The sequence below is a fragment of the Gavia stellata genome, chromosome 30 (assembly GCF_030936135.1).
Source record: "Gavia stellata isolate bGavSte3 chromosome 30, bGavSte3.hap2, whole genome shotgun sequence".
Classification (NCBI taxonomy): Eukaryota; Metazoa; Chordata; class Aves; order Gaviiformes; family Gaviidae; genus Gavia; species Gavia stellata.
The window spans coordinates 1,577,081-1,592,393 of NC_082623.1; the positions used below are offsets into that span (position 1 = coordinate 1,577,081).

The 15,313-nt window shown below is 49.4% G+C and overlaps 1 protein-coding gene across 1 annotated transcript; it reads right to left on the reverse strand.

Moving 5' to 3' along the window:
- Positions 1-1,726: 1,726 nt before the first annotated feature.
- On the reverse strand, positions 1,727-15,190 carry LOC104259956 (cryptochrome-1). The gene is made up of 11 exons (XM_059831332.1): positions 15,157-15,190; positions 11,175-11,610; positions 10,089-10,205; positions 8,229-8,376; positions 7,484-7,624; positions 6,462-6,632; positions 6,157-6,297; positions 5,499-5,650; positions 4,411-4,508; positions 3,772-3,882; positions 1,727-2,572 (listed from the first exon to the last, which is right to left on the reverse strand). The coding sequence occupies exons 2-11, from the start codon at positions 11,585-11,587 to the stop codon at positions 2,409-2,411; spliced, it is 1,656 nt and encodes a 551-aa protein (XP_059687315.1). The 5' UTR covers positions 11,588-11,610; positions 15,157-15,190; the 3' UTR covers positions 1,727-2,408.
- Between the last annotated feature and the right edge of the window lie 123 nt (positions 15,191-15,313).

Below are 15,313 nucleotides of genomic sequence, written 5' to 3' on the forward strand. Positions count from 1 at the left end.
GGACATCAGAGCAGCTTTCTGTATGTTGGAGAGGAGTGAGGGAGCCAAGGGAGGGGCAGGACTGGCAAAAAAAAAAAAAAAAAAAATAAATCGGGCAAGATCAATCATCATCAGGCACCTCTTGCTACTGTAGTAAAGGCACTTAAGATGAGTCAAATTCAGATATTACCACTGCCAAGCTGGAGTGGCTATGCCTCACACCCGGCATGCACAGCAAAGGCACCATCACTCATCTCCATGCCCCAGAACTCAGCGATCTGCACTGGCAGAAAGCCAGTTGGCTCAAAATCTGACCAATGCCACAAGCAAATACTGTTGCCTCCAAGGTCCAGTTCCCCACAGCACAGAAAAAGATGGAGAGAAATATTCTCCTTCGGTAATTCATTTTTACTGAGCAAGTCTTTCTGCCATGAGGTCATAAACTAGACCTCGGTCCTTCTGCTTCACAGGAACTTCTCCATTACTACTTTGTCAGCCAGATGTCTTGGAGCTCAGCTGCCCTTGCAGTTTCCTCCTCGACAGTGCTCCTACTCCTACTTCAGCTCCTTAGTAGACACAAGCCCTATCCCTTCCAACCAAAGACGAGATCTTGCAGATGCTTTGTAATGGAAGGAGTCGTAAAAAGGCCTTGATCCTCCTGGCTCCTTTGATGGCTGACCAGGGCCACCTGCATGGTTGGAAGTCTCTCCTCCGAGGGTGGATGCCACTCTGGCTGCAGGCACATTCATGACCATTGAGTGCCCAAAGTCATCTCTGGCACCACAATGTTAAAGGTGATGCTGAACAGCAAAAGACATTCAATGGCTGCTGATGGTCCTGTCTTCTGCTGTACTAGACCGTTCCCAGGAATGACAATGAAGCTCATGTGACACAAAACACTCCAAGGTAGACATGTTTTAGGTAACCGAAGACCAGCCCATTTAGGGCTCGAAGGCAATGACTGTGCCTTAAAACGTGAACCAGCTCTACATTCCTGTGGCCACCTGCACTGGGCTACACTGCGGAGACGGATGTAATAAATCACTTTAAGCACAGGAAGGAGCCCAATTAAAAAGGTGGTGGATGCCAGGAGGCTTCAGACCAGCAGTCATCTTCCCCAAAGTAACAAGCACTGCACTGGCCTTCCCCCTCATCAAGGGTTCAGGAACTGCCTTTCATTCTGGTCATCCTTGCAAATCATTAGGTTTGCTGAAGAGCTAAAATGTTGAGTAACATCAGCACCTCCAGGAGCTCGACGCAGGCTTGGTGCAGAGGGAGGGTATGACCAGCCTTTCAGATCGGTCTGACAGTCCTTGCAGCTTTTGTATTTACTGCAGAAGGCGGCAGTGCCGCCTGGCTGCCAGCGTGCACTTCCCTGACAGGTCCTGCAGGTCACCAGCAGCGTTGGAAGATGCTGCTAGGAGCAGTGTTTGGCCTCCTCCTGGCGCGCATGGGTCCTGTGCTGCTTCTGCACGAGGTCCATGGATGCTTTCAAGATGAAGAAGTTTGGGTGCACTGGATTGCTGCTGGAGTTGTCTTGCAGCAAGGTTTCCACAGAGGACCGATGGATGCTAATTGTGATTACAGATTACTCTAGAGACCTTATGTTTTTTCATGTCAGAAATCATTTTTATTTCTTTTAAACACAAAAATAGTACCTACAGTGATTAAAAACCCACTCCACACCCCCAACCCCACCCAAACCCCAACCATAACAAAGATAATTGACTAATCCGACCTTGTGAAACTTCACGATGAGACATTTCATTGGAAGGGTAAATTTTTACACGTGGTACATGATAGAAATAGTATCTATCCTACAGTTCTAGAGGAATTAGCTAAGAAGAAGAGTTGCGGGGAAGAAAGTTGTATATCAGCCCTAATTCAGTGAGACATTTTGCAATGTTACTCTTAAAATGCATAAGAAGTCCCATTTAGGTCACAAGAATTACACACAACCTTACAACGGGCTGCATTCTGCTGTATCTCCCCAAAATGGGGACTGCAAGCACAAACTGGGAACTTAAAAACCATATCTGAAAATCCCTAAGCCTCTGTCTCTACAAGACAGGCAAATCATGTTTTTAGCACTAACGTGTGAACACGTTAATGTGACTGTATTCTTCAACTGACCCTTATCTGGCATGTTGGAAAGACTAGTATTCATCCTTAGAATTATTTATACAGATGCATGAACATCAAGTGGATTTGAACAATGCTATAGCAACATGTCCTATCAAAACCAGTCACCACTTGAATTTACCTAACAGCTGCAACAAAACGGCTTGTAAGCCACTCACAGATAGACAATTTCATTCAAAATAACTGCGCTAACACACACAGTCAGAAAACAACACTTTTCTTGGAGGTCAGTTCACAAGCAAGAGGCACCATTTGCAGGGCAAAGTACTGACTACAGTTTGTCCAGTTCAGCTGGCCTCTGGCTCTCCCCTTTTGCCATTTTTTGGTTCCCAACAGGTAATCCCTGACGGGGTCTCGGTTTGTTCTGTCATCCTGGCCACTTTTCCTTTTGAAACATTTTCTTCAGAGTGGTCACGTTTTATCTTCATTTCCATTGGGTCATCTGTATCATCTATGGCAAGAAGGAAAGAAGAATTAAAGTTTGCAAGTCCTTCTCCAACTTCAGTGCAACAGCCCGCAATGACAGTAGCAGGTGAAGTTACAAAGCATACCAGAAAACGCTTCTATTTACAGGCAACAAAAACAATGCTGGGAGTTGGGGACTCTGGTTCTCAGATTTTGGCTTTCCATATCTCCAACAGCAATCACAACATTTACTCCCCTATACTGCAGGGTTTGTGGAAGAACTGTCAGCATACACTGCTTATATCTGGAAGGTACCAGTGTGCAGCCTCCTGGATACGTTAGTATACACAGGATTGGGAACAATTAATTCCTTCTGACCACAGCAATCGAGGCGGGAATACTTAAGACTCTCCTCAGCTGCTGCATGTTGGATTTCTGTAACATAGCCAGAGGCTGCTATGGCATACTGTTAAATACAAAAGCATTGCTTCACTTACATTCCTGCAGAGGATCACTCTGAGGCTAAGAGCGCATCACAGGCCCTAGGATTTCAATTTTAAGAGCACAGGTGCCGTAAGTGAAACATCTGTGTCACTGGAAATACCCAGTTCAGGTTCCCCCAAAGTTTGAGTGTTCCAGCCTTACCTGATAACTACCCGTTTGTTATGCATATGTTTAACCTATTTAGAAAACAAGGTTAAAAGGTAAATTTCTTAGAGCAACTCAGCTCTCAAGGGCTATGCATATGCTTAACCTATTTAGAAAACAAGGTCAAAAGGTAAATTTCTTAGGGCAACTCAGCTCTCAAGGGCTTTTCGCTCATTAGTGCTCAGTGGGAATCACAAATGATCCCTGCTATGGGGCAGGGACAAACAACGATGCTCTGGTTCGCAAGAGACATGGGCAGAGCTGCAGAGACTTCTGCACCTTGGAGATACACCTGGCAAACCTGGGGGCTGGGGAGTCCGTTTCTGCAGACCTACAGAAGGTAGAGAAGGTCTGCTCTTGGGAAAGCATTCCTCTTGCAGGCAGAAGCAAGCTCCCATCCTGCAAGAGCAGCCAGAAGGGAAAGGACACTGCTCAACCTCTGGTTTTCCCTCTTGGGAAGAGCAGCGCATGGCGTGGGTAACCAAGAGGAAAGGCATCCTGGAAATCAACACAAAACCAACCCCCAAAGCCATCAGTTCCTGGTGACAGCCTCTGCATCGCAGTACACTGAACATCCAGTGCCGCAGCACCTCTTACCTCTCGTGAGCTGGGCTGTTCTGTACTGTTCCTCTCTGACCTGTTTCATCAGCTGTAGGTTGTGATCGCTGGCTTCTTTGTGGTTCACCATCGGGAAGGGGTAATCTTGACCTGGTGCAACATGGAGACAGCGGCCTTCACAGAACTAATCAAGGAGGTTTCACTGAACTTACACCAGCTGCTTGCAGCTTTTCTTAAAATAAATGGCATTTAAGAGCCCACATGACCCACTCTTCAGAAGTGCCTATTGCTCTCCATCGAAGAGTAAGAGCTCCCATTTAGACATAAGCTTGCAAGAGACTTCAAAGATGCATTAGAGCAAGCGTAAAAGAACAAGATGTTCAGATACTATTTAAAGACAGCCAAGCATCCGAGACAGATAAATGCAAAGGCAACAACTCAAGAGTGATCCAATAGTTTTAGGACACGAAGTTGAGGCAAAAATATGTACTCTGAAATTAGACTCCAGTAAAAAACTTTAAAGGGGAATTGACAGAAGGTAGACTGCTGAATTAATCCATTTTCAGAAGAGAAATGCATGACTTGTGTTGGAAGTGCAACGCTTCCATCTCACACAGCTAATTATTTTTTGAGAGTTAGCAGCAGCAAAATCCTTAGCAAGGTATCCAAACGAATTACCTATGATACACCCCGCTTGCTTCTGCTCCTCTTCAGATGCTGTCCAGGGCTCATAGATGTACTTGGAGGGAAAGTTCTTTAGTATAGGCAAGTATTTCCTACAAAACAGGCATAATGTGGGTTTTTATAATCCTGCAGATAAATACTCGTACATTTAAGAGAAGTGTAAACTAACCTATGCCATATTAATTCTTGGTGATCATATTGTAGAATCCATAGGAAAGTTCCGATTCATTTTGCACAAAAGAACCGGTTTTATGTTCTGAAACCTCTATAGGGTGGTATCTCCCAGAAGTTAACTACAGCACAGAATGGGTTAATTTAAACAATACTTCAGTTTTGACTTCATCCAAAATATTTTGGTTTTTAACATTTTCACTGACATTTCATCCTAAAGCTTATTAAATTTCAAAGACAAACAATTTTTTTTTAAAAATCTAAAAAATTCTTACAGAACAGAAAAGTCATTTTCTGCCCCACTCTGTCAGGTATGTCAGCATGGGCTTCCCCTTAAGACACAAAGCTAGACAGGATGTGAGGAAGAGGAGATGTGGGGAAATGGAGTTGTTTGCTCAGACATCAACACTTGCTGATGCTCCTATTGCAGTCAGCTGTAAAATCACCCACTACTTATGGGAAAGCCCATCAGTACCTTATCTAGGTCAGGAAACTGAGACATTGAAGGAAAGAGGACTCGCTCAGAGCAGGAAATAAAACTTAAGTGTCTGAAATGAATCAGACCACCTACAAAACCAAGAAACACAGCACAGACTGGAGCGAGGGGAGCTGTGGGAAGTTTTACTCGAGTCCTTTAGAAAGAGGAATCAGCCTGGTGATCAGAGTGCTGGAGCCGACGGGTGCTCACAAATCAATACAATGCCCTGCTCAGTCATCATCTGTGCCACCATGGGTACGTCTCTTTGCTTCTCTGTGCCTCAGTTTCCTTATGTGTTAAATAAAATCATTGCTATGACCCCTGTTTCACAGGGGTATGTGTTTCAAACAGACCGAGTTCATCAGCTCCTGCTGTAAGAGGAGCCATGGAAGTGCTAACGGAGCAGACGGTGCCATGCTGTGCATCACCCTACCGAATGTACTGCCCCTCAGGGTCCGTGCGCTTCCCAAAGCGGACAGGGCAGAAGATCCGTGTGTACTGGTGGAAGAACGCGCTGGCTGACAGCCACATCCAGTTCCCTGCGTTGATGCTGTAGTCAGCATCTAAAAGCAGCTCTTCAAACACCTGTACTTCAGGCACAGGAAGAGAAAGAGAGAAACACCCCTGAAATGGCTGCCTTCATGGCAGAAAAAACCCCAAACAGGCTGGGAGATGATGGGTGAAGCTTGGCACTGTGCTTGTCTGGGTTACCCTTCTCACAGGGCACACAGGGAAGGCTCTCCAGCAAGACAGTTTGCCAGAAGGAAGCTAGAGCAGGACCCAGTGACCGAGCAACCCAAAGCCCAAAGGTCTGGCTTTGAGGCCTGCTGCAGACTGAGCAGGTCTCCAATATCCTCATCATCCAAAACCATCAGGTCCTGGGGATGGGAACGACCTCTCATCACTGCACCCAGCACAGCAGGGCTCAGACTCGAGCGAGAGACCATGAGGCTTCATAAAGCATGAGATTTCTAGCGAGGCTCGGTACCAAAGCAATGCTCTGCAGTACCACCTCCCACTGCCAGGCTCACGTTTTGCAGGCGTTTTTCACGGTCAGCGAGAACAGAGAAAACCAAAAACCAGAAGTGAACCTTCATGCCCTCTTCCCAGCTGATCCAAAGGTCCCCCCGCGTCAGGAAGCAGGCGACAGCATGCCGAGCAAGGTGATGGATCCAGCCTTCCTGGTGCAGCTGCGTCATAATTGCGTCGATCCACGGGAACCCCGTCTGTGCCTGCAGCAGGAAAGAAACATCAGCCCTCCTGCACAAAGCTCCATTACACTTCTTTACTACACACTGCTGTGAGCCCCACCTCAAATAGCCAGCAGGGAACAACCCTAAGGCAACAGAAAAACGCTAAACTGAAACGTAGCAGTTGTGGCAATGCATCCCGTTACCGTTTTCCATTTGTGGAGCCTCTCTGCATCCTCATACCAACTGATCTGAAGGCAGATGGGGTTCCCAGCCATTTTGGTGAAGTTTGGTGTTGCTGATGCCACCGTATAGAAGAATTCCCTCCACAGAAGCTGCCCTTGGAGGGACACCGGGGGCAGAGAGTGATGCTTGGCCTGCAAAAGACACGAGGTGAAAGCTTCAGTTCATATATACCATTGCAGCCTCACTCATTTTGTGACAGTCAGGCCCATAAAATAAAGATTAATCTAACTACACTACTGGCGTCATGGCACTTTACCATGGAAGCCAAAGAAATCCAAGATCTGAAGCAATGCTATGTGCCCAAAAGCAAAGCTGAACTCTGTTAGACCTTAGTGTTACCTCAAACGTTCTCCATCTACCTTCCAAGCTGGTGTCACACTAGGATTTCTTAAACCAACCATGTGTTTATTAACATATTAACTGCTCGACTAGCTGAATTCAGGTGGCTCAGCCATGTCTCAAGAGATAGTCTTGAGAAGGAGGTTCAGGGAGACCTTGGTTTTCTTGGGTTGGTTTCAACCATACTTTTTCTTAAGAATCAAACAAGTTTTTAGAAGTTGGTTTTGGCTTATGCTATAGTTAAAACTTGTCTAAGATGAAAACAGGTGATTCCTAAAAACAAAACTGCTTGAACAGGCTAAATTGATCAAAAACTTCACTTAAACACCAGGCAGAAGTTTTGAACTCCTTGAATTTTAGGAGGGTTTTCCAGGGCTTCCCTGCTGCTTCCAGGTCTCATTGCTCCCTGTTTATCATATTTCTAAAACTGAATTGGGAAAAGCAGTATCCATTCACAGGTGTTTCATACAACATATAAAGCCACTCCACAGATTTCATAAGATGCTGTAAGAAGACATAGCGAAGTAGAGTTTTTTGATGCACCAGGTCTCTACCAAGATGATCCGAGTGTTAAATCCTAGCCTCGCATGCCAGACACGTGAGAGCGCTGCATTTGCTTAACTATGACCAATTATTTTCTTACCTGAGCATAAATGTTTGACAACCTATAAAAAAAGGTGCGAACAGACAGACAGCCCAGACTGAAATATGGGCTCAGGCCTGTGGTACTTGGAAGCAGCGAATTTGGGATTGTTCTTGGTTTAGCAAAACTTGCCACCCAGCCCTAAAATGAAAACAGAAATCCAGGTTCAGACAGAACAAGGTGACGCATGTCCAGCTGATGAAACAGGGAAAAAACTCTTGGCAATTGGCTTCTGCATCACAGAGGGCCAGTCAATGTCATGCATGGAAAATGCTCCCATCGCCCGTCCTCCCACAAATGCCACTATCAAGGACAACAAAATCTTGAGAGCAGGCTGCCATCCTCCTCCAAGATCTCCAAATGCCTAGACCTCCTCCAAGCCCAACGTCAAGGCCACACCTCACCCATGGGTGCTGTGAAGCTCTGCTATCCCCAGAGAGCCAGGTGATTTTGTAACACGGGGAACAGCTCACTTGGTCCAACAGCACCGCAATGAAGACCTTTTCCACTTTATGAAATTGGGAATGGGTAAAGCATCTGCTTAAAAGCAGCCAGCACCAAGGCAGGCTTGGCTGCCAAGAGCTGAGCCCTGGCAGGGAAAAACTCAGCTAGAGCTGGAACTGGACTCCATGGCTGAGCAGTTTCTTGAGGTCCAGACACAACCATACGTAAAAGAAGCAAAGTGGACACTGACCTCAGCCCACTCCAAGCCACCAGCATCACCCATGTAAAAATCAAGGCTGACCTGGTCAGTCAAGTGTTGCTCTAAGCGCTGTAGCCCTTCGGTCTCCCCTCCTCTCCAGGGGGAAAGGCTCTCCGGAGGGATCTTCAAATCCACAGGGAGAGGCACCCTGTAACACTCAGCCAGGCCCGGGTCAGAGGGTCTACACCTCCTAATGTGAAAGAGAGACCTCTGTCAAAGAGGGCACCGGAGCCAGAAGAGGGAGGAAGACTCCTGCCCATCGCACACGCCGAGATGTCCTCTGTCACGGCACAGCCAGAGCACAGGGGAACAAAAGCACAGCCAGAAACCCCAGGCTGCACTCTCCTTGGGGAAGAAAGAGCTCGTCCTGCAATCACTCCAGGTAATTGTAGCCTGAACTAGGGGAAGAGGAACAGACCCACCAAATTACAGTGCTCAGAGCAGCCGGCTGCAGTCCCCACAGCTCAGGCATCCTTCTCAGTTCCCATCTGCTACGTAAGGCTTGGAGGCACCTCCTCTCCAGCTTCCCCCAGCTGTCTCATTCATCCCTGGGAGGGAGCAAAGAGCCTCCTCCATCTCCAAACATAACTATGGGGCACTGCCGCTGCCTCCAAAGGCCGCTCCAGCCCCTGTGCCTCTGGGGAGAGGTCGCTCTGGGAGAGGTTTCATAGGGAAGGAGGCAGATCAGCTGCCTGGGACGCCTTCCCAGCTGCTCCTTCCTAACCAAGGTGGGGGGTCCCCAGGCCCACGCCTCTCAGCAGTCCCCCCACATCTCTTCTGCTGAGGCTTCCCCAACGCCTCTGCCCCTGCGAGGCTGGAAGAGCATCAGGGTATGGTTTTTCCCCCACTGTAAAACACAGAAGAGGAGGTTCAAGGAAGTGTCAGTGGTATGCAGACTTCTCAAAAACCATGAATGAGCTCAGCTATCAATAGAGATCTTTCTACTTACCTGGAAAAAACTGAGCTCAGCTCTGTTGCAGACACTTACAGAAGAAGGGGCCAGTGCAGCTCTCAGAGCACTGACATAACACAGGCCTGCTGGGAAGCATGTGAACCACTTATTTCTCATCATCATTAATTTAAACAGTGCAGATAAACAAATTAGGGGAAAAGAGAGAAGGAGGGAAGAAAAAAAGCAATGCAAGAAAAAATATAGGAACTGATGTATCCCAATATTTATGTGGGTCTTATGACGGGACCACCCGAGGACAACATTCAGAAATTAATGGGATTCTCCCAAGATGGGAAGACCTAAGCCTAGGTTACCGACACAGAGCTGAGGTCATGCAGGAGGTGCCTAACACAAGTCCCAAGTATCTGCAGTCCCATCCTCAGTGGCCAGCTCTCTCCTACCCCAATCTTACCTCCCTTTGGATCACTGACCTCTCCTCATGCAGAGCTAAACATAAGACATCCTTGAGTCTGAGCTTCTTCTCAAGTCCTGGGAGACATGAGCTTGGTCCCTCCTTCCCATACAGCAGAGGGGAGGAGAGAAAGATTTAAAGCCAGAAGGGAACAGTATGATTATTCCACCGAACTTCCTGCATAAAACAAACTACAATGGTTCATCCAATTCCTGCCTTGAATCTTGATTTGCGAGGAAGCTAGAGCATGCCTTTAGAGAGACCGACCTGTAATTCCTTAGTCATTCCTCTGTTAAACTTTTACATACCTTAAAAGTCTGTCTCAACGTGCCTTGCAAAAGCTTAAGTCTTTGGACCGTGCCCCCTCTCATCTGCTCTCCCCTCCCAAGAGCAGAATCACATCCCCCGTACATGCAATCGATAACCCTCCACGCGTAGAAGTAATGCAACCTAACATCTAAAGCACCCCGTGGCCCTGGCTCTTCTTTTGGGCAGAGAAAAAGGACCTGCAATTTCCTGCTGGCTACGTGTTACTTACTGGAAGTCTTCAGCTGTCAGGTTGCGGACAGGCACCTCAGGGTCACCGACCAGAGACAGAATGTGAAGGAACCTCTTGTACGTTAGTGGGGGAGTCCCACCATTCAGGTCCAAAATCCTACGTAAAACAAGATCACTTTTCACCGTAATATAAACCAAGAAGGAAGCTGGAGCTGCCAGTGCATAGGAAGGTGACAGCACAGGCCGGAACAGCCCCAGTTCATGCAACTGAACGTGGAAATCACAGATTTTACAAGTAAAACTTCCCTGGGTGAACGTACATCCATCCTGAGAGCAGTCTCTCAGGACTTGAGACAACAAACTTGGGACCAGGATGCCAGCCATGGCTTCAACTGGGCTGCTCTGTACAGCCAGACATAACCAGGACGGCAGAGTGCAAGGTGCAGGACACTGCTGGGGCTGCCAGAGGCAGTCTGATCGCAAAAAAACCACAGGTTCAGGGCAGTATATAACTCTTCTATGTGAGCAACCACCTGTGCAAACAGGGAGCTTGAATTCAAGACAGCAAGTCACATACACCCTTTCATTTACGTAAATCAGGGGCTTTCCAGAATTGAAGTGTTAAGGCTGGTTTAGCTACTAGTGATTACCTCCCTAGTACTATTAATTTTAATGTCTTCAGTCATTCAGCTCTGAATAACAGCTTGGATCCCAGTGTACCCAGATACCAGTGAAAGTTGATGAGAAAGATAAAAAAAATCTGAAACAAAAATTTTATATAAAAGTCCTATTAAATGTCTGAAAGAATTTCTTCCACTCTGTTTAAAAAAAGAGTAGCTAATGTAAGTTTTGAAGTGAATTAAACTGATGAAAGGGAAAAAATTAACAAACTCAGCCCAACACCTTAACACCTGTGCAAAATCTTTTCTGTTACCTTCAGCAGACCAACACACAAAAATTCTCCAGCAAACAGCGCCACATTCATCTCAGATAGTCCAATTTTCTCAAAAGGAACACATTAGCAGCCAGAAAGACCAAGATACTTGGTCTTTTCTCCCTGATGCTTGCTCAATCTAGAATAAACCTCCCTGGAGACACCTCACTGGTCTTTGGGGCAATCACATACCGTTTGGTATCGTACAGACTGTGGCCCACCAGAGAAAGCACCTCAAACCCCAGCTCTTCTCCCAGACGTCGTATGTTGGCCTCCATTTCCTTGTAAAATGGTTCCATCTCTGCATCCAGAGTCACTTGCGTGATATGCCACTTCTGGATGTGATCTCTAAGAACAGACTCATACTCTCCTTGAATAACCAGCAAGCAAGAGCCCAGCTGACACAAATTCTTCTGGAGATCTTCCAGGGATTGCAGCAGAAAATGCCACCGCAGGGCCCCTATGTGCATCACAGACGTCATGAACTTTCTGTCCAGGATGTAGACAGGGTAGACGACCTGCGAGGACTCCAGTGCAGCCAGCAGCGCTGGGTTGTCGTGAAGCCTAAGTCCCTTCCGGAAAAGATGAATGGTGTGATGCGGCATCCTGGCTGTTCTCCTCAGACCTGCTAAAAGAGGAAGGCAACCATTGGCTTTGGGGATACGCAAGCCCCGTGAAAGAACAAGGTCAACTAACAACCAGAAACAGAGCTCCAAACAGCCCTCAGCTCTTTTTACCACATATCTCATCTGCTTTTTGATAAGTTTTTGTGAGAAAGAAAAGCAGAAACAGGACCAAATCACTCTCCTTGGTCACCTCAGCCAGGTCCCACCATTCAGCAGCTGTATCACCACCTTGCTCCACTGAGAATGGCTTCTTCCCCAAGTGAGTCACTCAAGTCCTTAAATTAAATCCCTAAATTAAACTACATCCCAATAGCGCTCACCAGAAGGACGGAATCAAAACAGACAGAGCTGCCAGAGCTCCATTTGCTGCAAAAACATTTTATAACCCCACAGATGCGGCCATCAGCAAACCCTCCGGAAGTCAACAGCGAGAACATGATTTCAGGGAGCTCTGCCTCCGTTCGTACACACCAGGCTGCGGGGAGGACAGCTCTGCAGGAGCCCTCGTCTCATCAGAGATCTGATGCAACACTCACTCGGGCAGTGAAAAGCCCTTCTGGATTTCAGTAGGAGACACCTGAAGCACACGGCATGGTTCCTCGCTAATAAGACTGTTAAGGCTGCAATGTGAAACAAGGGAAAGCAAAGCATAGCCCAACACTGATAAAAGAGCGTACTATGTCAATTCATCAGTTTGCTGCAGCTTTTATCCATCTTTCCTAGCCCCGGGAGACCTCATGGTGCTCCCAATTGTTAGGAGAAAAGTCGTCCTTTCTCCCCAGCAGAGCCAGGTAGTGATAACTACACAAAACGACTCATTTTCTAAGCCGGGGCTGAGGTAGGGATTAGCACGTGTTCATTCCCCTTTGAACTGCTTCAGCTGAGTTTAGAGGACAGGCAGGAGGGCCAATCTTGGCTCTCAGTCTGGGGTAGCTCAGGGCAAAGTCTGAGAAGCCGCCGCACAACTGAGCCAGCGGTGTGCCCAGGTGGCCAAGAAAGCCAACGGCATCCTGGCCTGTATCAGAAATGGTGTGGGCAGCAGGAGCAGGGAGGTGATCGTGCCCCTGTACTCGGCGCTGGTGAGGCCGCACCTCAAATGCTGTGTTCAGTTTTGGGCCCCTCACTACAAGAAGGACATTGAGGTGCTGGAGCATGTCCAGAGAAGGGCGACGGAGCTGGTGAGGGGTCTGGAGCACAAGTCTGATGAGGAGCGGCTGAGGGAGCTGGGGTTGTTCAGTCTGGAGAAGAGGAGGCTGAGGGGAGACCTCATCGCTCTCTACAACTGCCTGAAAGGGGGTTTTGGTGAGGTGGGTGTTGGTCTCTTCTCCCAAGTGACAAGCGACAGGACAAGAGGAAATGGCCTCAAGTTGCGCCAGGGACTGGATAGTAGGAAAAATTTCTTTACTGAGAGAGTGGTGAAACACTGGGATAAGTTGCCCAGGGAGGTGGTGGAGTCACCATCCCTGGAGGTGTTCAAGGAACGTGTGGACGAGGCACTGCGGGACATGGTTTATTGGGCATGGTGGGGTTAGTTGATGGTTGGACTTGATGATCTTACAGGTCTTTTCCAACCTTAGTGATTCTGTGATTCTCTGCTCACGGGGTGATGGACTCGGCAGCGAACAGAAATGCTGAGCCCAGCTGCCACCTTGTGTTTGTACCAAACCCAGCAGCAAGACGCCCAGCTTGCTCTCTCCCGCGTAGAAGGGGGGAAGCTCAACACCCACCTCCGAGTGGGTCCACACCTGCTTCTAATTTCACGCGTTACCACCCAGAGAAGAATTAAGAGATTAGGGATTAGCAAAGAACCAAACAACAATCTCTAATCCAGTTCTGCTCTTCAGCCAAACTCACACTCACGCCCTCCCAAATGGCTGCAATAGGTGACTCGGCCCCTTGTCCCCGCTTAACCCACAATCAACAGCTTCACCAGCCTCATAAAAGAGGATCTGACTTGCCCAGTTCCCAAAAACACTCATCATCACCGAGACAAACCCAGTTGCGCTCCCAGGCCACAACACAGCCCGTTGCAACCCCCCGATAAGCGAACCCTGCAAACTCAGGCGCTCACGAGGGCTGGGCAGCACCCTGCGCAGCCGAGCAGGGGGTTTGGGCTTTGCGGGGTGCTCTGCCTTGCGCCCCCGCCTCAGGCACCGCCCTGCCCGCACGTCCTGGGAGAACAGGAAAAACAAAGCGACTCTCCCACCGCTCGGGGGAGCACCCAGCTGGCCCTTTTGGGTAGCAAACCATGCAAAGGGTGCTAGGAGAGTCCCCTGCATCCCACGGCAGGAGCACAGGACCAGCCTGCAGCAGCTGGCCTCACCGAGGGGCTGCCCTGAGGCGGGGGCTCTAAGGCCCCCCACAGCCTTTGGGGCTGTCCCAAGCCCTGCGGCCCCACGTGGTCTGCAGGGCCACCCCGAGTCCAGGGCCCTGCAGCCCCATAAAGCCCATAAGATCACCCCAAGCCCAGTGCCCCTTGGCTCCACACAGCGTGGAAGACTGGGCTGTGCAGCCCCACACAGCCTATGGGGCCTTCCCATGCAGCCTAAGGGAACACCACCATCTCAGGACACAGCCTATGGGGCTGCCCCAAGCCCAGGGCCCTGCACCCCCACATAGCCTATGGGGTCATCCTGAGCCCAGTGCCCCATATAACACATAACACCAAACTTGGGGTCCCACACAGCCCATGGGGCCACCCCAAACCTGGGGCCTCCCAGCCCCACAGAGCCCATGGGATGGCCCCAAGCCCAGGGTGTCCCAGGGAGGGTCCATTGGGGTGGGGAGGGGCCCGTCCCAGCCCTTCCAGTGGGGGCATCCCCTGCAGGGCCAGTGGGGCAGGGCCGTGGGGAGCTGGGCCACACCAGGGCAGGGACTGGGAGGGACTGGGCACAGGGCAAGGGGACACCGGGCCAGGGCTAGAAGGGGCCTGGGGGGGCTGCGGGGCCGGGGTTAGGAGCAGCTCTGGGGATCCCAGCACAGGGGACTGGGGGAATCGGAGCTGGGGACTGGAGGAATCGGAGCTGGTGGGGAGCAGGGGCTCCAGGAAAGGGGGCTGGGGCACGCTGGGGAGGGACTGAGCCCAGAGCCAAGGGGCTGCCAGGGCTGGGTGGGGAGCTGGGACCCATCACTGGGTGGGAAGAACCAGAGGGATCACTGGTGCGGGCCTGGCAGCACTGCGGGTGTCGGAAAGGAGCTGGTGGCTCAGCACCAAGGGACTGCACCCTCGGACACTTCTGCCCTGTCAAGGAGGAAGGAGAAGATCCCCTGGGGTGATGGGGGGAAGGCAGAGCAGGCACTGTCTGATTGACTTTGTGTTCGGATTTATCCACTATTACTCTTGTAACTCTCCATGAACTGGTGGCTTGAGGCCGTTCACCCAGCGAGGCCGGGCAGACTCCCTGCCACGTCTGCATTACTTCTGTTCTTCAAAAATCAGTCTGCGCAGGCAGAAAATACATCTCGCACCTCATATATCCCCGCACTTCGGGAGAGGTACACCACGACAGAAAGCAGGGAACACCCCAAATCAGACAACTGGGCCTTACCTTGAGGGTTACCTGACTGACGCTCCGGGGTCTTTACATGTCACCCCGAAAAGAGGATGCCACACAACTGCTGATCACGGCTCTCCCGCTGAAAAGCATTTCTCTCTGCAGGCAGAGATCTGCTGGAGGGTTGCAGCGGTTGTCAGAGCATCACCAT

Coding starts and splice junctions, on each gene's coding strand:
- LOC104259956 (XM_059831332.1), bottom strand. CDS start 11,587: ATGCCGCATCACACCATTCATCTTTTCCGGAAGGGACTTAGGCTTCAC. Junction 10,206..11,174: donor AGTCTGTACGATACCAAACG/GTATGTGATTGC, acceptor TGTTTTACGTAG/GATTTTGGACCTGAATGGTG. Junction 5,651..6,156: donor GCTGGGAAGAGGGCATGAAG/GTTCACTTCTGG, acceptor CCTGAAGTACAG/GTGTTTGAAGAGCTGCTTTT.